The sequence below is a fragment of the Aethalodelphis obliquidens genome, unplaced genomic scaffold (assembly GCF_003676395.1).
Source record: "Aethalodelphis obliquidens isolate GAN/ISIS:26980383/991018 unplaced genomic scaffold, ASM367639v1 scaffold44, whole genome shotgun sequence".
NCBI lineage: Eukaryota > Metazoa > Chordata > Mammalia > Artiodactyla > Delphinidae > Aethalodelphis > Aethalodelphis obliquidens.
The window spans coordinates 11,741,264-11,762,674 of NW_020837988.1; the positions used below are offsets into that span (position 1 = coordinate 11,741,264).

General features: G+C 59.7%; 2 protein-coding genes and 1 long non-coding RNA gene across 9 annotated transcripts in view; 1 reads left to right on the plus strand and 2 right to left on the minus strand.

Moving 5' to 3' along the window:
- Positions 1 to 1,542: 1,542 nt before the first annotated feature.
- On the minus strand, positions 1,543 to 11,809 carry FAAP100 (FA core complex associated protein 100). 5 transcript variants are annotated; one of them, XM_027080994.1, is made up of 10 exons: positions 11,562 to 11,809; positions 11,247 to 11,365; positions 9,435 to 10,396; positions 8,080 to 8,236; positions 6,764 to 7,536; positions 6,534 to 6,670; positions 5,165 to 5,281; positions 3,073 to 3,159; positions 2,516 to 2,653; positions 1,543 to 2,208 (listed from the first exon to the last, which is right to left on the minus strand). In XM_027080994.1, the coding sequence occupies exons 1-9, from the start codon at positions 11,724 to 11,726 to the stop codon at positions 2,522 to 2,524; spliced, it is 2,649 nt and encodes an 882-aa protein (XP_026936795.1). In that variant the 5' UTR covers positions 11,727 to 11,809; the 3' UTR covers positions 1,543 to 2,208; positions 2,516 to 2,521. The 5 variants fall into 5 exon arrangements, 4 of the variants coding, with proteins under 4 accessions (XP_026936795.1, XP_026936796.1, XP_026936798.1 ...); XM_027080995.1 differs by having other exon boundaries at positions 1,543 to 2,211; XM_027080997.1 differs by lacking the exons at positions 11,247 to 11,365; positions 11,562 to 11,809 and adding an exon at positions 10,850 to 10,955.
- Positions 11,590 to 21,050, plus strand: LOC113606551 (uncharacterized). Its single transcript, XR_003427597.1, has 3 exons — positions 11,590 to 11,696; positions 20,011 to 20,094; positions 21,004 to 21,050. It is a non-coding gene; the product is annotated as an uncharacterized LOC113606551 (long non-coding RNA).
- Positions 14,607 to 21,411, minus strand: part of NPLOC4 (NPL4 homolog, ubiquitin recognition factor) — a 56,029-nt gene continuing 49,224 nt past the window's right edge. For all 3 annotated transcript variants that reach the window (XM_027080998.1, XM_027080999.1, XM_027081000.1), the window contains 2 exons: positions 20,411 to 20,513; positions 14,607 to 16,939 (listed from right to left, as the gene is read on the minus strand). In XM_027080998.1, the coding sequence (XP_026936799.1) occupies positions 16,782 to 16,939; positions 20,411 to 20,513 (261 nt within the window). In that variant the 3' untranslated portion in view covers positions 14,607 to 16,781. The remainder of the gene's footprint in view (positions 16,940 to 20,410; positions 20,514 to 21,411) is intronic.

Sequence of the window (21,411 nt, forward strand, 5' to 3'; positions counted from 1 at the left end):
CCCATGGTTCACCCATGTGCCTCCCCAAACCAGCTGGCACCCAAAACCCCTGGGTCCCCAAGGACCCCCACCCAGGGCAGTGTCTCTTATGAGCTGGGTAACCTTGGACCATTGGAGGTGGGAGTGGGGTGAGAGGCATGCCCCCAGGGATTGGCCTGGACCTTGGGGACTGGGGTGATGGAGGGCTGGGGGTACAGTCTAGAGCCTGAAGTAGGGGGAGACCACAGACACAGGTGACCTCATGGACCCTTCCCCTCAGCCCACACCCCTCTCCCCACCCTGGGCAGCCCCCACCCTTGCCTGGGGCCTGAAGCCCCACCTCCAGTGAGTCTGGCCAGTGTGAGGCACTTTGGGAAAGGAGGGCAGCAAGGAAGGAGTGCAGAGCTGGTTCCAGAGGGGAGTGGACACATATGGCCAGGGAGGACAGGAAGGGGTGAGGCATCCTGGGGGTGGGGAAGACCAGCAAGGACCCCTCCCCAGTCTCTCCCCAGGGCCCCCCTTGGCTGACTCCCCACCTTGCTGGCCTCCCCTCACCTTAGGAATGAAGAAGGGCTGGGAGCCAAATGGGCCAACACACTTCAAAGTGGGCTCCAACTGACCGCGCAAGTACCAGATGCAGGAGCCTGGCCCCAGAGGGACCGAGTGACTGTCCTGAGCTGTGGTCTGCACTGCCCCCTGGTGGCATATGGGACAGGAAAGTTGGGGGCTCATCTGTGGGGCACTCTTGACCTGAAAGAAGCTGGCACCAGAGCTCAGGTGCTCCACAGGGTGCCAAGGAGGGGTCTCCTGTTTGCTGACCTTGACCAGACAGTGGACTTGGCTTCAGACAATCGCTGAGTGGAGCCCGCACAGCCTGGGGCAGCAGCTGGAGAGGGGAGGCAGGGAAGAGTGCTTGGGGGTCCCTTTGGGCTGGACTGGCCACTCCATCCTCCCCCGTGGCACTCAGGGAGGTGACAGAAAGATGACCCTCAGAAACAGCTGGGGACAGGACTAAGGGGGTGCAGGCCCTTCACTGGCTGGGCCACAGCTCCCCTCCACGCTGCATTAAGGACCAGCAGAAGCTGGAGGTGGACTGCTTGCTCATCCGTGGAGAAGGCAGCTGTCACACTGCTCCCAGCAAACTCAGGGACAGAAGGAACAGGACAGTACTGAGTGGGCTGGCCCCCCTCCCCATCTTCCTCCCACCCTGAAGAACCCTTCAGTGCTGGGTCCATGTGGCGATCAGCCACTCTCCCAGACCCCAACTCGGAGCACCCCACCAGCCCCCCTCCCTCCATGGAGGGCGACGAGGAGGTGGCCTTGGTCCTCCTGGGCAGTGACCCTCATGGCCTGAACGGCCCCGCAGGGACCACTTCACTCCAGTGTTGAAGCTTCCTGCTGGCCTGAGGGCCCCCTAGAGGTCAGTTCAAGGCGCATCTGGGCCGTGCAGTGGCCACCAGACTTGTTGGGGGCTTGGAGCTGGGGGTGTGTCCAGGAATCCAGGTCAAACCTGCCACCAGACTGAAGGGGGAGAGCTAAAAAACAGCCAAGGCCAAGGCAGAGCACCAGAAAGTGTCACTTCTTGAGGCGGGTGCCTCACAGGCCCTGCACACACAGCAGGAAAGCACCAGCAGGAAAGCACCGCGTGAAGTCTGAGGGAGAGACACCCCCCGCCAAAGCACCGGAGCCACGCTGGGGCTGCTGTCTGCCCCCAGGGACCCTTGGAAACAATGCACAGTGCTGGGCGCTGGGTGTGGCCCCGGCCAGAGGCACCAAGTTGTTGTTTTGGCCACAGGGCACCTGCAGGAACACCCCCTCCCCCACAGTCATTGTGCTTTGGTCACAGGGAGCACCTCCCACCGGTAACCCCAGCGGCTGCAGAGAAGCGGGGCCAAGGCACCCAGAGCAAGGTGGCTGGACAGGTGTGGACAGTGCTGGACAACAGGTCTGTGGGTGGGCGGGTGGTGCTGCCAAGAGGGGCAGCCCTGGGCTCTGGGCACCACGGTGGGAATGCGACAACCACCAAAACACACCCGCCCGAGGCTCAACCCAGAAGCCCTGTCTCTGCGGCCTCTGCAGGCCGCTAGAGCAACGACGCTCCTGCTCTGGAGTCTGGACGCCATGGCCGGGGCCCTGCTTCCGAGTGGAGGGATGTCCGTGATCCAGCCCCGACGTTCTGGGTGGGAGGCGGCCCAGCGGTGTCGAGGCTGAGCGCAGAGGCCGTGGCAGCTGCTGGAGGAAAGGAAGCAGTGATGCGGGAGGACGAGCAGGCCCCTGCCCAGCGGGGTCACAGACCACCTCGCTACCCTGACACACCTGCTAAACGAGCTGCCTCTTCTGAGCACCCCCCCCCCCGGGGGTGCCAGGTGGCTATCCGGGGGGCCAGCTGCACTCACCCCAGACCTTCCCCAGCTGTAACCAGGCCCACAGTGCCGCCCAGGTCAGGAGCCAGGTTTTCTCCATAAAACCATGAAGGTACTGTGAGTTGTTACAGGGGCCGGAAGCAGGGACAGAGCCGGGGCAGGGTGGGGTTTACCTGGCATCACAGCAGGAGGAGGCTGGGGCTGCGGAGCTGCCTGTACACCTGCAGGAGCCTCTGGGCGGTGGCACAGGAGCTGGCTTCGTCCTCCGTGCACAGCCGGTCCCGCAGGGTCTGCACCTCCCGCAGCAGCGTCTACAGGAAGGAATGGGCGGCAACAGCTAGGGCCCCACCTTCCCACTGGGCACGTCAGCGGGTCCCTCTGGGGGACACCCACCATGCGCAGGTCCTACTCGGACTGTGGTAGGTGGTCCAGGAAAAACACTCATCTGTGGCCTTAACATGATGACCCCTCGGGACAGGAGGCGTGGCTGGGCTGAGGGAAGACCATGTCCCCAGGGGACAGGCGTGTCCTAGCCAATGTGGGACAGGTTGGAGGAGTGGCCATGCCCACTCTGTCCCCACCTCACCCCTGCAGCAGGAGCCCAGACCCGACTCGGCTGTGAGGACTGGGAGCCCCTGCCAAGCTGGGCAACACCCCAGTGCCTGTGCGTGTCCCCAGAGGAGCCCAGGCTGGGGGAAGGTTCCGGGCGTGGATCCCTGAAGGACCTCACCTCATGGTTGGCCTGGATCTGGTGGAGATACTGCAGGCGGAGGTCAGGCGGGCTGGAGCCCCGGGCAGCCTGCTCCATGACCAGCCTCTGGGGGGACACAAGGGGCACACGGCTGGAGAGGGTGCTTCTCCCGTGTGTCCCAACGTAGCGCCCGGGGCTCCTGGCACCTGTCCTCCAGCCCGCAGAGCCAGGTGGCCCTTCTCCCTCCCCGAACCATCCATCAGGCCTCCCTGCCTCGCCCCCAGTTAACCTTCACCTCGGGCGGCAGGGCACGCGAGCCCCACCCTGACGATCATTTACTTGGAAGTAACTTTCTTCTCAGCCCTTTCCCCTCACTACCCACCTCCTACCGCCACCCCTTCCCCATCCTTGGCCTCAGGCCTTGGCACCACTGTTCCTATCTTGGCCCATGAAAGAGCTGCTTCACGTCCTGCTTTCTGCAGGCAGTCTGGCCGGCTCTCAGGGCTGAACCCAAGCTTGCAGACTGACCCAGGAAGCAAGGCTCCCGCTGGCCTCCAGGGCAGAGCACTGAGAAGAGACCCCGACACCCCAAGGGGCAGCAGGAGATGCTGCCAGTGGCAGAAGCTGCACACCTGACAAGGCCCCCCAGATTCCAAGCGGCCAGGTGAATGAACACCAGTTGTCACGAGAACACTCCCATTCCACAAGCATAGTGTCAGCAGACGGAGGACAGAGGTCTGCAGCCCACAAGAAGATTCCCATCAAGGGAGTGTCCCCAGCGTTCCACTGGGGGCTGAAGCATGCCTCCCAAATTCACACTTGGAAGCCCCAGCTCCCAGCACCCCTGGTGATTGTGTTTGGAGAGAGGGTCTCCACAGATAATCAAGTTAAAACAAGGTCACGTGGGTTGGCTTTACTCCCACAGGACTGGTGTCCTTCTAAGAAAAGATCAGGACACGGATATGCAGCGGGATGACCATATGAGGACATAGGGAGGAGTCGGCCATCCACGCGCCCAGAAGAGAGGCCTCAGAAGGAACCACCCTGCGGACACCTGGATCCCTGTCTCCAAAGTGAACGCACTGTGTCCCATCTGCGGCACTTTGTTCCCGCAGCCCCAGAACACTAACTCCCCTTCTTGCTGGAAGTCTGGTCGGTATGCTCCTCTCCCGGCTTCTCACTAACTGTCCACCTCTCAACTGCCGCGCTCAGCGGGTCTGGAGACAGCCCTGCTTGTTTCAGGCCCGCAAGAGCAACACGGGGCGCCCCCTGGGGGAGAGAAATGCAGGCGTGGGAGCTCTGCTCTAGGGACAGGGGACTCCTGAGCCCGGGAGTGAAGCCATGGATGTGCCACAGCAGGGCCGTCACAGTAGTGCCTGAGGGGGACCTCTGGTCATGGCTTGGCCCCCAGGCTCGCTTGGGTGCACTGGTAGGTCTAGAACAGCAGCCTCGGATCCCTGGCGGAGCTTGGACTGCAGGTTCTCCGACTCTTGGGGTCTGGGGTGGGGCCTGGGGACGTGCACCAAGTTCCCAGGTGAGGCTGACACAAAGTCCATGTTTAAGGAAAAGCGTGGGAATCAGTTGATAGCTGCCACCTCGGACCCCTCTGCGCAGCCGAGGGTGCACACACTCAGAACAGGCAGGAGATGGGCCACCTGACCCTGTGCCCAGCCTGCCAAGGGCACTAGCTGACAGCTTCCCTCCGGAACACAAAGACCTCCCCTCAGATCCTGGGGTTGAAGCCCCAGCAGCCGCGCATGGCAGTGAAGCAGCAGGAAGGGCCCCTGGGGCTGTGTGTATGGGAGGGGCTGGCGGCCAACTCCCGCTTTCTTGGCGAAGACGTGGAGGCCCAGACGAGCAGACACCTGGTCCCAGGGCCCGAGCATGGCTTCTCCATGCGAGTGTAGAAGAAATCTCACGCTGGTCTCCAGTGGACTGTCTCCCTTTAACCACGTGTGCTCACAGGCCACTAGGAGCTACTGCCAGGAGGGTGAGCAGCAAGTCCCCCACCCACCTCCCAACCGCCCACAGCTTACCTGCAACCCCAGGCAGGAAGCCACAGACCACCAGGGTCCTGTGTCCCCACCACCCCACAGAGACTTCCCAAACAAGCCCATGATGACCGACAGACCTGCAAACGCCCGACGATGGCGTGGTGTGCCCTGCACATGTTGGCCAGAGAGGAGCTCTCCACCTGGATCTCCATGGCCTGGATGGGCCCTGCTGGGCACAGGTCGGTCACAGCCACCTGCAACACACAAGGAACCTCACTGGCCGTCCACAGCCCTGACCTGCCCGAGGGCAGCGTGGCCGGCGGGAGTGTCCAAGCTGGCAGCGGCACGTGAAGCCTGGGCTCGCGCTCTACATCCCACTGTGGGCAAAGCTCAGGGGGCTCCCGGGGCTGATCTCCACACTCAACGTGAATTTTCACCTGAAGAACCAGCTAGCCAAGCAACAGCAAAGCTGCTCCTTTGGAATATCTGTCCAGGAAGACCCCTCTTCCCTCGGCATCCAGATCCGTGGCACTCACTCAAGTGCCTGCTGTGACTGCACCGCCACGGACAGCCCACGCCCGAACCCACCATGGCCCACACTGTGCATCCTGAGGCACTAGACAGCAGGGTCAGGGTTGCAGGTGTGAAAACAGGGAGGGGGCTGGGCAAGTGAGGTCAGCCCAGTGCCCTCCAGCCAAAGATGAAATCTGGCGAAGATGGGCGAGAGCCAGGACACAAGGCAAGACCCCAGGGGCCTAGGGACCTTAGGAAGGACACTGTCTCCGGCAGCTCTTCCTTCTGGAATCGTAGGACGCACTGGGGCACCCACCCCTCTCCGCCACCTGCAGAACCACCACCAGGCCCCAGGGACACCTGACCTTGACACTGCCTAATCGTGGCCTGACCTGAAAAGGCTGTCTAGTGGGCAGCCTCCAACCACCATCCTCAGCAAGGTGTGCCCGGCCACACGGGATGCTCCGCCAGAGCTTCCAACGCTGTAGCACAAGGGTCTGCTGGACATGACCCCGAGGCTGCCAGGAGGGTCTCGGGAAGGAAGGTTTGTGCGAGGAATGGGGCTAGAGGACTGAGCTCCACCTTGGTGTCTCAGCAGCCCCTGCACATGGGGCGTCTGTGATGGGGCCCGGCACCCTGGTGGTCTAGGGGTTTAGTGGCCTGGAGTCTGGAGTCGCTCATGCTGCCCCTGGGGGTACAAGTGAGCGACCCGCTCGGGCTGGCTGTGAACTCCAGCAGTACGCAGGGCAGGGGCCACGCGTGGAGAGCGCTGGACAGGGCGGTACTCATGGAGACCTGGCTGGGAGCTGACGCTGCCCCTGGCCCCACGAAGGCCACCCCATCACAGCCCGCCTCTCGAACTCGGATGCATCGGAATCCTCTGGAGGGTGGGCCCCAGAATCTGATTCCTCTCGAGCAACCCAGGGACCCTACTCAGAACTGCTGATGTCGAGGCCGATTTCCCCACAGGCAGGACAGCTGACCCCTGCTTGCCTCGCGGATGATGAGGTGGACATCAGTGCCATCTGGGGCCACTCCCTGGACGGAGGACAGTGCTTGGGCCCTCACGATGTCCGCGATGGCATTCTCGGCAAGGAGCCACTGCAGGGTGGCAGAACACAGGGACACGCCTGGAGGAGAGAGGTGCGGCTGTGAGGCTGATCAGATCCTGGGAGAGGGAGGAAGGGTCCCAGGCCTCAGCGAAGCCAGCTGGTGCCACCAACCTGCGTGATCGTCCCCTAAGGCGGCCCTGAGCAACTCTGCCGACACCTTGACGGTGGCCACTGACGGGGGCAGGTACTTGGCCCGCAGGGACGCTGGTCCTGCGGGCTGGCTGACTGGCCCGCAGCAAGTTTCCAGGAAGGTGTGGATGGGGTCTCTGGCAGGGCTGAGTGGGCCCAGGGCCTGCGTGCGGGGTGCAGCCAGGCCGGGGAAGCGCAGGCCCTGCAGCATGTCCACCGTGTGCTCGCTCAGGGGCAGGCACACGCCGTCCTGCTCAGGCAGGACATCAGGGGTGCATTCGTTCGAAGAGGGGTCCTTGAAAGGGTCCGTGAGGGCAAGGGCCCCACCCACGACCTCCCTGAGGCTGTAGAAGAGTGCGCAGGACACGGTCACGGGCAGGTCGAGCGCACCGTCCTCTCCCGGGCCCAGAGGCAGCGTCACCTCACGCTGACCGCCAGGGCCGAGCTGGTCCACGGGGATGGTGTAGGTGATGGCCGAGACAGCCGAGTCCAGGTCTAAGGCCCGGGAGCTGCGGCGCACCTGGATGCACAGGGCCCAGCCCCGGTCCAGGCTGAAGCCGCTGCTGTTCTCCAGCAGGCAGGTAGCTGTCAGCACGTCCTGCAGCTGCAGGCGGCTCCAGGAGGTGCTGATGGTGCAGGAGATGGGCCTGGGACCCTCCCGGCTCGACAGCAGGGCGCAGCTCACGTTCATGGCTTCGTTGAGGCAGGTCAGGGCCTTGTCCCGCTGGTCAACCGCCTTCTTCAGAGAAGACACTCTGGAAACAGACATGGCTGCTGAGGGAGGGCCCAGACCTCGTTCTTCCTCGAGCGTCAGGTGAAGAGCCCCCACCTCAGGGGCTCCTGTCCTGCCCATGCAATCGTCTGACCCAACCTCCTTCTCCAGCAGCAGAGGATGGAGCTGGGGCAGCCTGTACTTGGCAGCCTGGCCTCGCCCACCGGGCTCACGGAGACTTCCCCCCACCCCCTTCAGGGCCACTGAGCCAGGGGTGCCCACGGTGGGGCTGGCCACCCCCACCAGGCTCCCCAACGTGTTCCAAGTTGGCTCCTTTGCTCCTCTGCGGTGCCACAGTGACATCCCAGAGGATGGCAGGCACCCTAGAAATGACCCTAAAACACAGGGGCTTGGCGCCCACAGCTGGCCTTTAGTGCCGCCTTTGGCCAGGCAACACAACGTCTGGGGCTATCGCGGGGGTCAGAGGCAAAGTAACAGGCCTGTCCCGGACCAGTGCCACCACCCAGGACACCGCCTTCCGTCGACACCATGCCAGCCTCTGCCCGAGTCTCAGCCCACTGGTCACCTCTCAGAGACAGTGCCAATTCCAGACAGCAACTCCTTAATTTTTTGGCCAGCATTCGCCGGGGTCACTCTGGTGGGGTGAGGCGTCTCAGAGTGAGGGTCCAGGCTGCAGGTCATCAGCCGGCCTTTGGCAGACAGGGCCAGGAGCTCAGCACCCCCTGCAGGCGGACACACATGGGGCCTGGTCAATGGGCAGGGAGAGGCATGCTGCTGGGAACATGCAGCAGTTCCCAGGACTCAGATAAGTGTTGGCAGAACGCCTGTGCCCAGGTGAGGAAAAGAGGGTTCTGGAGACATCCCCGAAGAGCCTGGGGTGTGTACTGGGCTGGGCATATGCTGTGAAGGGCCCTCCCTGGGACTGGGTGTCAGCACAGCAGAGGTGTCATCTTATACATGGACAGGACTAAAAGGGACCAGACAAGGGCCATCAAGTCAGTTGGGTGCATCCCTCCTTCAACAGCCCCCCCAACCCCTAGCAAAGCTGCTCTGAGATTTCCTAAGAGAAGGAGGTGCTACACAGGCCCCAGGCCTCCTCCACTGGCCAGTCGGCTCTCACTGGGGCCTTTCTGGAAGCCTGCCGCCTCTCCTCGACATCTTTCTGTCTCCTTTCCCACTCCTGGCCTACCAGGGAGTTCCCCGGGAAACAAGGCTCCATCTCCTGTGACCTGCTGGTTCTCCAAGTCCAGTACCACTAGGCCCTGAGACCCACCCAGAGGTGTGGCTCCCCCATTCCCTGCCACATGTGTCTCTCTTTCCCTGTGGGAAAGACAGCAGTCTTTTCACTTCAAAAGCATTTCTTTCGTATCAAGTATGGTCCACGGTAGGCCTTACAATGCATTCTTAGGCTATCTTAAGGGGAATATGCGCTAGGGGGAGGGGGGCTCTTATCCCTCCCCCTTAACATTGGGCAAACATGGCTGAAACCCCCTCCGGTTCTGTCTGGGGAGAACACACACATCAGAGCTTGGCGATGCCCCCTGCCTTTGGTGCAGGGTGGACTCGTTGGAGGCCACACGGTAAGGAAGTGTGAAAAAAACCCATAAAGGTTTGACCTAAACCAATTTGAATTTCCATTGCACTACTGGCCATGGGAAGATGCTCTTGCCCAGGGTCACTCAGGTGTAGACCCTACCCAGGCAGAGTAGCACAGCCCCCGCCCCTAAACCCACACAGGACCCCAAGACAAGAAGCATCAACCATGAGGCTATGCCAGGGGAGGGTAGGCCTGCCCGGGCAGTTTTATGGAGAACAGGAATGAGGCAGGGAGAGGAGAACGGACAGTTCACAGGGAGGAGACATCAAAGAGGCTCCACCCACCCCATGGCTTTGGTTTTTGCTTTCAGCCGTGGCTCGTACCTTCAGGCGCCCTAGATGACACAGAGAGGGTGACGACGCTGCAGACACTCAAGCTGGCTGGACACAGCAGAGAGGGCAGGCCTCCTGGGGCCCCGTCACGCTGCGTGAGGTCCCAGGGGGAGACCTCCTGAGCCAGGTCCACTACACAGAGGTCCGAGGGGGTGCTGTGGTACACACGGCCGCCCCTGCCGCAGGCCGCACAGAGCACAGGCCCCGGGAGGCTGTACTCCCGCAGCTCTGGCACCAGATGCCCTGCCTCGTCCCAGCTGGCCTTGATGGCCAGTGTCCGGCCATGGTGACCAAGTGCCACCAGGCAGTCACAGTACACGTCCTCCACATCCTCGGACAGCGGCTCTGTCCTCAAGGCTCCAATGAAGATGACAGGCTCTTCCAGGTGATGGAGGATCTTGACAAGGGCCTTCGGATCACCAGGGGCAGACCTAGAGGTGACCAGGGTCTTGAGGACCACACAGCAGAGCTGGCCATCGGGGAGACCGCAGAGGATCACGGGCGACTCCAGGAGGGAGGCATCGGTTCCAAAGAGTAGCCCAAAGAGGGCCCCCTCCAGCGTGACGCCCCCAGAGCCCCACGGGTGGCCATGTGGGGCCCTGGAGCCTGGTGGTGACGCACAGCACAGCACTGGGAGGAAGCGGGGGGCTGTGGGCTCCCCCAGGCTCCCAGCTGGGGGGGTGCAGGTGGACAACTCCACCTCGCCAATCTGGCCTCCGGGCCTAGGGTCCTCCCCTGGACACGGACACTCAAACAGCTGCACCTTCCACTGGGTGGGGCCCTGTGCCAGGGTGATGAGCACGTCATCGAGCACGGTGAAGGCATGCAGTGTGGCACTGGGGAGCACACAGGTGTCTGGGTGCACGGGGATCACAGGGACAGGGAGCTCATCGACCTGCCCATCCTCACTGTCCTGGTCGTCCCTGTCATCCTTGTCATCCCGGCTCACAGACCTTTGAGAACACAGGCAAATGTCAGTTACAGTGCTCACAAGCTCCCTTCGTGACAGCCTACCACTGACATGATGGGCCTGGGGTCTGTACAAGGAGCAATCTCAGTGACTTATAGCCACCAGGGAGCAGCTGGCGTGCCACAGTGCCTCCCACCTGCTCCACGGACTGCTTTGCTCCCCACCAGTCGCCCAGGGACATGTGCATAATAGGATGTACCAAGCCTTCCAGAAATGGGGTTTGGACAGAAAATTCTCATCAGTGCAGAACTGTCAGACCCCCAAGGCCTCAGCCGTGAATCACACCTGCTACCTTTTTATTTTCTAAACCAGTAGTGAATAGGTGCCCGAGTCTAGGCTCTAGGCTCTGCACTGGTACTGAGGGGTGGCGGAGGCGGGGGGGGGGGGGGATGGTGAAACTCCTTTAACCACTGACTCAGGGTTCACAGAGACCCACCTCATAGGTGTGTCATGCCAGACCCACCAAGGCCCATCAAAGCCAAAGGGGCAGCATCCTGCTCCGGCTGCAGACTCAGCCGCTTGAACCCCGTTTACTAAGAATTCTCTGTGAGCAGGAGCCTGTTAGAGAAGGCAGGTGCTGAGGACAGGGGCCCCCAAGACTTCAGAGCTGGCCCTGAGCCCACCATCCCCACCTTGGAGGCCTGGTGAGTGCTCATTCTGAACCCAGTCCAGGGGTAAAAGGACCGTATAGGTCACAGGGGCAGTGTTTGAGGAGGGCAGGGAAGTACCAGTCAGAGACAGCGAGAAGCCCATCTGAGGCCATGTTCGCCTCAACCCCGGAGAGGCAAGTGTGGACCCGCCCAAAGCAGTGCCGTCCAGCGACCATGCCTCACCTGCTCGCCTGGTCCAAAGACAAGCAGTAGATGCCACTCCGGGCGCACAGAACGTAGAGCGCCCTGCGAAGGGCCAGGAGCTCCAGGTGCCACACCTTACCGGGAAACTTGTACACGGCCTGGACGTCCGGGGAGAACGCAGAGTCAGGCCAGGCGCGTGGGGCCCAGAAGAGGCGGAGTACAAACTCCTCAAATACGCCGGGCCTTCGGTGGATTCCCGCCCGGCCCCGCCCCCTCCAGGGCTCAGGAACCCCGCTCCACTCCGCCCCGCCCTCTCCCCCGGTCCCTGGCCCCTCCCCGGCAGGGGGTGCTCACGATCAGCAGCCGCCCCTCCCGGTCGTAGACATAGACCAGCTCGCTCCCGGTGGACAGGAAGACCTCCGCCCCGTGGCACAGCACGCGAGGCTTGCCCACCGCCAGGCCTCCGAGCGGGCAGCAGAAGCCCGCCAGGTATTCGACCCGCGGCGCGAGGCCGGCCATCGTGGGGTCGCCAGGGAGCCCGGCCACCGGAGGGGTCTCGAGCTCGCAGCGCCGGTGCCAGGGGCGGGACGGGGCGCGGCGCTTTACGGCCGCCCAGGTCGCAGCGCGGCCTCCGCCGTACAGCGGCGTGGCGGGGGCGGGGCCGGATCCGGGGGCGGGGCGGCTGCGCGTCAGGTGTTGGGGTCCCCGCGGGAACCCAGGCCCCTGGGTCGAAGGCCACGCCGTTGAGGTAAAGCTAGTGGACACAGAACGGTTTGGCAAAGGGCCAACGTGTTTAAAGCCAAACACGGGAAGCCCAAGGGCGTTGGTCTCTCCACTCGTCCGTCCTCCCCCGGGGCTCCATTGGACCCGCCCGAAGTCGCGCTTCCCTCGTGCGCCCGAGGGCCGGCCGGGCCGGCTCCGGGACCCGGGCCAGTACACTGACTTCCCCAGGGCGGCGGCCCGTCAGAACGCGTCTCCTCCGAGCGGACGGTGCGCTCCTAAAGTGACCTTCTAGCGTTCTGGGGGGCGATTAGATCTGCGAATTCTAGGAGGGGGCGGGCAGTGTCAGGTCTTGCCACTTCCACAGCCGGGGGCTGGGGGGAGGGACCCTCGGTCTAGGATGAGTCTCCTCCTTCTGAGCTGCTGAGACACACCCACGCCTACCCCGTCCCCAGGACACTGCTGCGTCTGAGCTTAACATGGACAGAAGTGTCCCTTGTTTCATGGCTGAACGAACTGTCTGTGGGTGTGTTGGTCTGAACGGACAGTGGGGAAAAAGGGTAAGCCAGAGGAATTCTGGGTTGAGGGCAGAAGACCATGAAGAAAATGACTGGCTGGACCTTGGTAAGGGGGGCAGCTCACCATCAGTCAGCGTGGAGGGTCAGGGTGAAGACAGGGCAAGACACCTCTCCTTCCCAACCCTGTCCTCCAAGGCTCTGGGGAGAGGTGCCTATCAAAGGGGCCAAGAGTTCTCCGAATGAGACAGACCCAGAGCGACCCTGAAAGGTGCCTGCAGACAGGTCAATCACACCCCTCTCCTTTAAGAAGCCAATGGGAGAGGCTCCAAGGTCAAACACTCATGAATGAAAGAGGCATCTGGAGGGGTGTGGCCAGACAGGGCAAGTTGAAGGAGCCCAGCTGCCAAGTGTTTTCTGGGCTTGAGTTAAGCTGACCGCACCAAGGCTGGTGTACCTGCCAAAACAAAGAACCAGTAGCAAAAGTTCTAATTCCCCTTGTTGAGGTTGGTGCTCAACCCCCAGGGCAGTGGACCTCTACTGTTCCAGTGTTTCTGGGTTGGACCCAGCATCAATATGGCATTTGCAGTCTGTCATTTGCCCTCTCAAGACCAGCTCCCATGTGGCTTTTGGAACTAGAAGTGAGGACATGGTCCTTTCAAGAGAAACACCACTCTGAATCCCACCTCCACCCCCCACCCCCCCCAACCTGAGTGCACAAGTGTTCTTGGCTGGTCTTCTGACCACCAATCCTTGTGGCCACATGCTCACACCAATTCCCAACCTGGCCCTCCCAGACTATTTCCAAGGGAAACCAAGGGAACTACACCAGGATTGTCCTAGAGAAAATGACCGCATGGGGAAGTGCGTCTGGGAGGTGGGCTAAGCTGGCCAGGCCTCACCTCCCAGGTTCAGCCCTGACTGGCCAGGCACTGTAAAGTTGGTCATTCCTCCCTCCCACTCCCTTCTGCTCAGGGGGGCTAGCAGGCTCCTGGCCCCAAGTCCAGGCAAGACCCACACTCTGTGATACAAGGATTTATGACCATCAGCAGTCTATCTAAACAGCGAGGGGGCCCTGAACGCTGATCCCCCCAGAGGTTACAGAGCAAAGGGCTTAGCCAGCTCAGGGGTGATGTGGAGTGAGGGGCCCCTCATGTGGGTGTACATGGAAGGCCTGTGGCAGGAGGCCTGTGAGACAGCAGAGCGTGCTGTGGACAGTCAGTGGTCTCTATGCCACACGTGGGGGCTACATCTTCCCAAGGACAAACTACCACCAGACAGCATTAGGGGTGGGGAGGGACAGGACACAGCATGTGCAGTTAAGCTGCAGGCTGTGCCAGGCACTTATAGGCAGCACAGCCTGCCAACATGTTGAACATGCCAGGAAAGGGGGTGGCAGGACCCTGAGTTCTATTTCCAAGCAGTACACTCCACTTGCTTGATTTCAGGGGGAGGCATGACGTTCCAGAACCTCATCACTTCATAGAACCAACAAGGCCAGCAGCCTGAGCCACAGAGAGAGCAGGACACTGCTGGTAAAAGTAGGCAAGCTCAGGGACAGGACTGGAGCCAGGTGCTGAGGGCCCACCCGCCCCAGTCCAGAAGCTAGGCTGGGCCTGCCTCTCCCCAGGGCCCCTTGGACATCAGTGGGCAGTGTTTCTTACATACTTGTTCAGGAGCAGTGAGCCAGTGGCCAAAGGACAGAATGGGTTGTAAGGTGCGTGTGAAGGCTGGTAACTGAACATCAGGGGGAGCGCCCCCTGGCTGTCACTCGACAAGTGTCCCCTCCAGGCCTTGCTCCCCTTGCATCTGTGCAAGCCTGGGGGATTCTGGGCACTATCCTTCACCTGCTGCCTGGCGGAGTGCACCTCACCCACCACGAAGAGGCCAGGAGCAGCCACATGGCTGACAGGCAGAAAAGGTGCAGAAAAGGCATGGAGGGAGGCCAGGCTCTGCTCCTCCAGTGGACATTACACTGGGAGCACAGGGCCAAGGAGCCTGGGCAGGAGGAGTGGGTCTCTACCCTTCAATACTCTAAACATGTCAGCAGAGAACAGTGATGTGTGGAGGGGAAAGTCATCAAGTCGCCTGACAAGGTAGGCAAGTCAAGGCTCGGGGCAGGGAGAGGCCTTGGGGCCCAGGAAGGACAAACAGGGCGCTGGCGGTCACTTCAGGTGCTTTTATTGGTTCAACTGCAGGGCTGGAGTCCAGGCAACGCTACTACAAACCCAACCGACACACACCTGCAAGCCCCAAGTGGGAGCACCGGGAGCAGACTGGTTGGTGGAGGCCGGGCACCTGGGCCCCCCTCGCTGAGCTGTGGTGCCTGGTGGCATGAGAGGGTGTGTCCACACAAGGGCAGGAAGGATGAAAGTGGAGCTGGGGGCCCCTCCCCTATGCAAGAGGAGATGGCTAAGCTGCCTGGGCCCAAGCCTGTTGGCAGGTACCCCCACTCCTTATGTTGACCCCCGACTCTCTTTGGACAAAATAAAGTGCATTACTGAACAGAGTGACTCAAAACCAGAAGCAGAGAAATCACAACACTTTTTCTTTAGCTAAAAGATAAAAGGAAACGAACTATGCAGATGCCAGAACTTCAGGGTGAGTAGGACACTGGTCAAAGAGAAAAGGAAATTAGCTCGGTAGATAAAGACCAGAGCAAGTACAGGAGGAACGGTGGGGGCCGCGAGGTCTGAGGTCAGCGCCCTCCTGCTCCCCCTGCAGACTCACATCTGATCAAAGGAGCAGATGACTTGGGCCAGATGGTCCTTCCAGCTTGCTGGCAGGTGGCCACAGATGAACTGGGGAAACAGGGGGCTCTGCACCTCCTGCCCCCCAGAACAGATCCGCTGTAGCCAGACCCAACCCCACTGGCCACTTGGTGTCCCATGCCAGGTGGACCTGGAGTGCCAGGCACAGCCCTTGCCACAGGTGAACACATGCCCAAGTGCTCTCTGTTCACAGGCCAAGGGTGAGGGAGGGTCACACAGGCTTGCCTCCTGCCCTAGGACAGAGACATGAAGTCCCCAAGCAGCCTGTGTCTGGGTCAGCCTCTCCCATGGGTGGGTGCAGTGCAGCTCAGAGATACGGCTCTTGTTAAGGCAAAGAGGCATCAGGATGTCCACGGCTCCCAGGGAAAGGCCAGACCAGAGCCCAACCACAGAGGAAAAGCAGGGACCCCAAAGCACATGCAAAGTCTGACCACAACCTTTGTCCTGGAATAGCCTGGACCCATACCTCAGCACGGTACCTACTTTCCAACGTCCCCACAGCAGCCCCACAGCTGCTGTACTGTGGCCTGGCCTGTACCGGGGCCACATCACCGTGCCAGAGGCCAGGGCCTGGGCAGGACAACAGGAAGGAATGGTGTGTGGGGTGAAGGGGACCAGAGCTTCCAGCTCTGCCTGGGCCACCCAGCTCACCCCATGCAGGCCTGGTCAGCAGTGCTGGCCCCCCGGAGAGGCTGCCTGCTCAGTGGGAGCCAGCACTAGCTTCCTGCTCCGACTACCTGGGTCTGCACCTGTCCCAGCCGTGTGGCTTGGCAGGAAAGTCTCAGGCACTGAGGTTCATTTGTGAGGAGACCTGACTGTGGGTCCCCTGTCCACCCACCCAGCCTGCAAACACCTCCAGGGACTCACTGAAGGAGGGACGAAGGTGGAAACTAGTCTCTCTCCTTTTATGCAGTTTTTATCTTAAAAAAAAATAAATAAAAGTCTTCTTCGCAGGAATTACTGGTAACTGTTATTACAACCAAAGCAGACTTTAAGGTCCCCCCTGGACGCTGGGTGAGAGCAGGAAAGGGCGGGCAGCAGATTCACCTGCAGACCAAGCGGACAGAAGACCAGCGAGCCCGTGGCCACGCATTTCCACCACACGATGGCTACTGGAAGGGGAAGAGGTGGCCCTCACAGGCAGGGTCTGCCCCAGAGCAACGGGGTACAGAGGTCACCAAGAGCTCCCAACCAAAAACATGGGAACCAAAAGCATCCAAAGGAAGGAAAAAAGAAAGCTGGATGGTGCCAGCAAGCCCTCCCACCCCTCAATTCCAGGTGATGATTTAGAGGCACCTAGTCCTTCTACCACAGTAGGAGCTGCTGCAGGGCATCCGGATGAGGCCATACGGTGCCTCCACCAAGAGACTGGTTCCAGCCCAAGAGCACCAGCCTGGCTCCCTCCCTCCAGGGAAGCCTGGTGCTGAGAAGCTTCATGGGTCAGAGACCCCCAGGGCAGCCGCCCCCGCCTCGCCTTCAGGGCTGCCTGCGGTGGGGCATGGTTGCAACAATCCTGGCTTCAGAGAGGGCTAGGGTGGGCCCAGTCCGGGCAGCAGGGCCCGGGAGCCCTAGGTCCTGGGGAGGCTGCACATCTCGCAGTGGCCGGTGCCTGGCTGGTTCATGAAGGTGCAGTGCTGACAAGCCCACATGGCGGCCGAGGTGGTGTGTGCAGAGCCCCCGACGGCTCCGTACTCGTGGAGGCCTGGAAGCTGCACACCGACTGTGCCTGTGGGGCAGGAAGAGAAGCAGTGTTCATCATTTCTGCACTGGGAAGCTGTCCCACCCCATCTGAGAGCTCTGCACAGCTGCTTATCAGGGTAGGAGTGGACTCTAAAAGCAACTGCTGCAGGCGTGGACAGATGCGGCTTGAGAGCCCCTACTGTGGGTCCCCTGCTCAAACACAGAACACCGATAAGTAAAGCTGCTGTCTGCACAGCGGAAAGCTGTCAGCTGTGGCCACTCATGCACCTGCCCAGCCTCCTTGCTTGCTGTGTCAGTGGTTCCTTCCTTCTCACTGCTGAGCAGTAGAGCTCAGTGTGAACACCATCCCTAGTTATCTATGCCCCTCCTGATAGACAGTTGAGTCACTGCCAAGTTTGAGCCCTGCCATGAATATTCTTTTTTTTTTTTTTTTTTGCAGTACGCGGGCCTCTCACTGCTATGGCCTCTCCCGTTGCGGAGCACAGGCTCCAGACGCGCAGGCCCAGCGGCCACGGCCCGTGGGCCCAGCTGCTCTGCGGCACGTGGGATCCTACCGGACTGGGGCACGAACCCATGTCCCCCGCATTGGCAGGCCCACTGCGAATATTCTTAAAACAAATCTTGGTGTGGATCTGTGTTTGCATGTCTCTTGGGTAGCAGTGGGCTCGCTGGGTCATCCTCACTGGGCGTACGAGAGCTCCAGCTGCTGTGGGAGCTCGTGAGCACGCGATGCGGCCAGTGTTTGCATCTCAGCCACCCTCAAGACGTGTAATGGTACCTCGTTTAATTTTCATTCTTCTAATGACTGATGGTGACCATCACTGTAATTCTTTTTATGGAACATCTTCTGTGGAATATCTTCTCCCAGTCTGTTCCTTGCCTTTTCAAGTTTTTTTTTTTTTTTTGCGGTATGCGGGCCTCTCACTGTTGTGGCCTCTCCCGTTGCGGAGCACAGGCTCCGGATGCGCAGGCTCAGCGGCCATGGCTCACGGGCCCAGCCACTCCGCGGCATGTGGGATCTTCCCGGACCGGGGCACGAACCCGTGTCCCCTGCATCGGCAGGCGGACTCTCAACCACTGCGCCACCAGGGAAGCCCGCCTTTTCAAGTTTTTGACAGCGTCTCTCGATAAGCCTAAGTGTTTCATTCTGATAAAGTCCAACTGACCAATCTTTTCTTTTTTAAAATAAATTTATTTATTTATGGCTGCACTGGGTCTTTGTTGCTGCGCACAGGCTTTCTCTAGTTGCGGCGAGCGGGGACTACTCTTTGTTGCGGTGTGTGGGCTTCTCACAGGGGTGGCTTCTCTTGTTGCAGAGCATGGGCTCTAGGCATGTGGGCTGCAGTAGTTGTGGCACTTGGGCTCAGTAGTTGTGGCTTGTGGGCTCTAGAGCGCAGGCTCAGTAGTTGTGGCGCACGGGCTTAGTTGCTCTGCAGCATGTGGGATCTTCCCGGACCAGGGCTCAAACCTGTGTCCCCTGCATTGGCAGGCGGATTCTTAACCACTGTACCACGAGGGAAGTCCTGACCAATTTTTGTTTGTTTGTTTTTGTGGTACGCGGGCCTCTCACTGTTGTGGCCTCTCCCGCTGTGGAGCACAGGCTCTGGACGCGCAGGCTCAGCGGCCATGGCTCACGGGCCCAGCCGCTCTGCGGCATGTGGGATCTTCCCGGACCGAGGCACGAACCCGTGTACCCTGCATCGGCAGGCGGACTTCAACCACTGTGCCACCAGGGAAGCCCTGTCTACAGGAATTTTGACTGAGATTGTACTGATCAATTTAGGGAAAACTGACATGTTAAAAATATCTTGTCTTCCAGTCCAGATAGTGGGATTTCTTTTCCATTTGCTTAGCTCTTCTTCTGGCAGAGTGTTAGTTTTCAGCAAAGAGCTCTTACGTAGCTTCCACTGACTATGTCCCGAGAACTCTCATGTTCTGTGACTCTGCATCTGTAAAGGGTACTCTATTGCTAATTTGTGTTATCAGCCCTATGCAGTGACTGGAATTCCACGAGTAGTGTATCTGTTGACAGCATTTGACAATCACGTAGCACTTTTTTAGCAAAGTGAGTGTCGGTGAACACCAGGCGCTCTCCCAACAGAGGCTGCAGGCAGCAGGTCCAGACAGTGTCACCCTGCTGCCGGAGGACTGACACCTGACTCGGGCTTGGGTTTCTTCCCACCCTAAGTATGAGGCATGAAGCCAATGGGACCCAGCTCCTATGGGGTCACTAGTTTTTCATTAGTGTCTAATGGGGTTGGCAAAAGCAAGCCAAATGCTCAGACTGAAACCTTTCCTGATCTAGTTTTCCATTCCCCCAACTGGGCCAATGCTTGTCCAGGATAACCTCTTAGCTAAGCCACCCCCTGTCCCGGCTTCCCTGTGTGCACTTTCTGGGCTGAGAGAGAGGGCTCCCAACTACTAAAGCTGCTGCACTCAATGTCTGTGTGTGAAGCATTTGAAGAATAACACCAGGGGCCTGGAGAGCCCCATACATAGGAGAGTTGGACCAGGTGCTGAGATCCTGGCCGGCACCTCACCACTGTCCACCCAAGGACACAAGGCCGTGGGCTTCACTGTAGGGAATTTGGTGGGAACAATGAGTCCTCTGTTTCAGAACGTGAGGGCAAGAAGAGTACATGGCACATCCAGCCCTTTTACTGTTTGGTTGTAAGAATCGTATAAAAAGAAAAATTAAGAAGGACGACACAATGAATACCAAAGCTCCAAGCCCTGCGCTTCTAGGTACTTAGTGTCGAGAGAAAATAAGAACCCTGCTGGACTCCCTGTGCCTTGGGTTCCACTGAGGGTTTCCTGGCTAATTTTGGCTCAAGTATCAGCCCACTAGATTGAGAAAATATTTAAACACTTTTTTATATGTACTTTCATTGTTGTCTTCAGGGGGCGTTACAGTACTTCTCAAAGCCGCAGGGAAAAGGGCCACCATGGTCACTGCCCTCTTGAGCTCTCAGCTGGGGGGCTTGGTGGCCACGGCACTGGCAGCGTGGGGGCAGCTCCCAAGGCTGATTGACAGAGGCGCTCACCCGGGAGACACAAGATCCCCGCACTCTATTCTCTAACTCTTTTCCTCCTTAGCCACCAAGAATGCTCTGAGAACTGATGGGGAAGGGGAAAAGAAAAGCCGGAGGAGTCCAGAAGGTCTCCGCACTCAGCACTTAGGTGAGTGTGAAGTTTCTGTTCATCTAAAACAATGACTTTCAAACTGCTCCTAAGATGCTTGAAGAATAGCGTATCTGGTATGTACGTGTACAAAAATCCATGAAACGGTATACCCAAAATCTGTGGCCTTTACGCGTATGTTATAGTGATGAAAACATCTGTGAGCCCCGGCAGAGGTCTGCTTGTTCCATTGCCCACGATGCTGTCAGAAGGCATCTGGGGTCAGGTGTCCAGGGCCCGGGAAGAAGTACTGGAGCCCTGAAGGGCAGGAGTTTGGGCCCTGGCAATGGGGACTGCGGGAGGGTAAGACACTTACTGCAGAGCTGCTCGATGGTGGCCCACTGCTCAGACTTCTTCCACGTCTGGGCGAGCTCCTCATTTCTGGTCCTCACAGCCTCCAGCAGCAAGCTGATGCTGTCCTGCAAGAAGCCAAAAAAGAAGGTTCCAACTAGCTTCACTGACGGTAGATAGACTTGTTCACAAGTTTCTTTTTCCCCAACATCAAGACACACTTCAGAGGGAATTTCAAAAATCTCACAGGCTGTCACTATGACATGCAAAACACCACACACTTAGTTTTATAAATACAAGTGCTAAATTCTTCCCAGAGATCCCCAGGTTGGCCGCTGTGCTACTCTGTGTCCCAGGCTGGCTGTGCTCCACCCACTAGGTAATCACAGCTCACAGTCCTTCTCCTGAGGGCCTGGGTGGATGGGCAGGAGCCTCATGGCCGTGAGGCCCACCCTCTTCCCTCACAACCCCCTCGGCCCTCTGTTTTCTCCATCACGTCTGTATCTCAATACACTCTGCATCCTAGGCCTCCAGGGTCAAAGTGAAGAGAACTAAATAGTTTTTATTTTTATTTTGCTGTACGAGGGCCTCTCACTGTTGTGGCCTCTCCCATTGCAGAGCACAGGCTCCGGACGCGCAGGCTCAGCGACCATGGCTCACGGGCCCAGCTGCTCCACGGCATGTGGGATCTTCCCGGACCGGGGCACGAACCTGTGTCCCCTGCATTGGCAGGCGGACTCTCAACCACTGCGCCACCAGGGAAGCCCTAAATAGTTTTTATAACGAGAGACTTCGAAAGCCTTCCAGGGGCTCTCAGGCAGTATTTACAGAAAATGCTTCCTAACAAGTAAGTGACTGCAAAACAGCACACGTTTTCCAGGGAGAAGGCCCTAAGCTTTCACCACCTCCCCAACCGGAGGGGCAGCAGCTAAGCCGGGGGCTGGAGGTGCAACTCTCTGGGCTTAACAGGGAAGGCAAAGCCAGTGAAAAGTTTCGGGGTGCCTGGTGTCAAGTATCACAAATGGG

Coding starts and splice junctions, on each gene's coding strand:
- FAAP100 (XM_027080994.1), bottom strand. CDS start 11,726: ATGGCCGGCCTCGCGCCGCGGGTCGAATACCTGGCGGGCTTCTGCTGC. Junction 10,397..11,246: donor TCTTTGGACCAGGCGAGCAG/GTGAGGCATGGT, acceptor GTGTTCTCAAAG/GTCTGTGAGCCGGGATGACA. Junction 2,654..3,072: donor AGATCCAGGCCAACCATGAG/GTGAGGTCCTTC, acceptor TCCTTCCTGTAG/ACGCTGCTGCGGGAGGTGCA.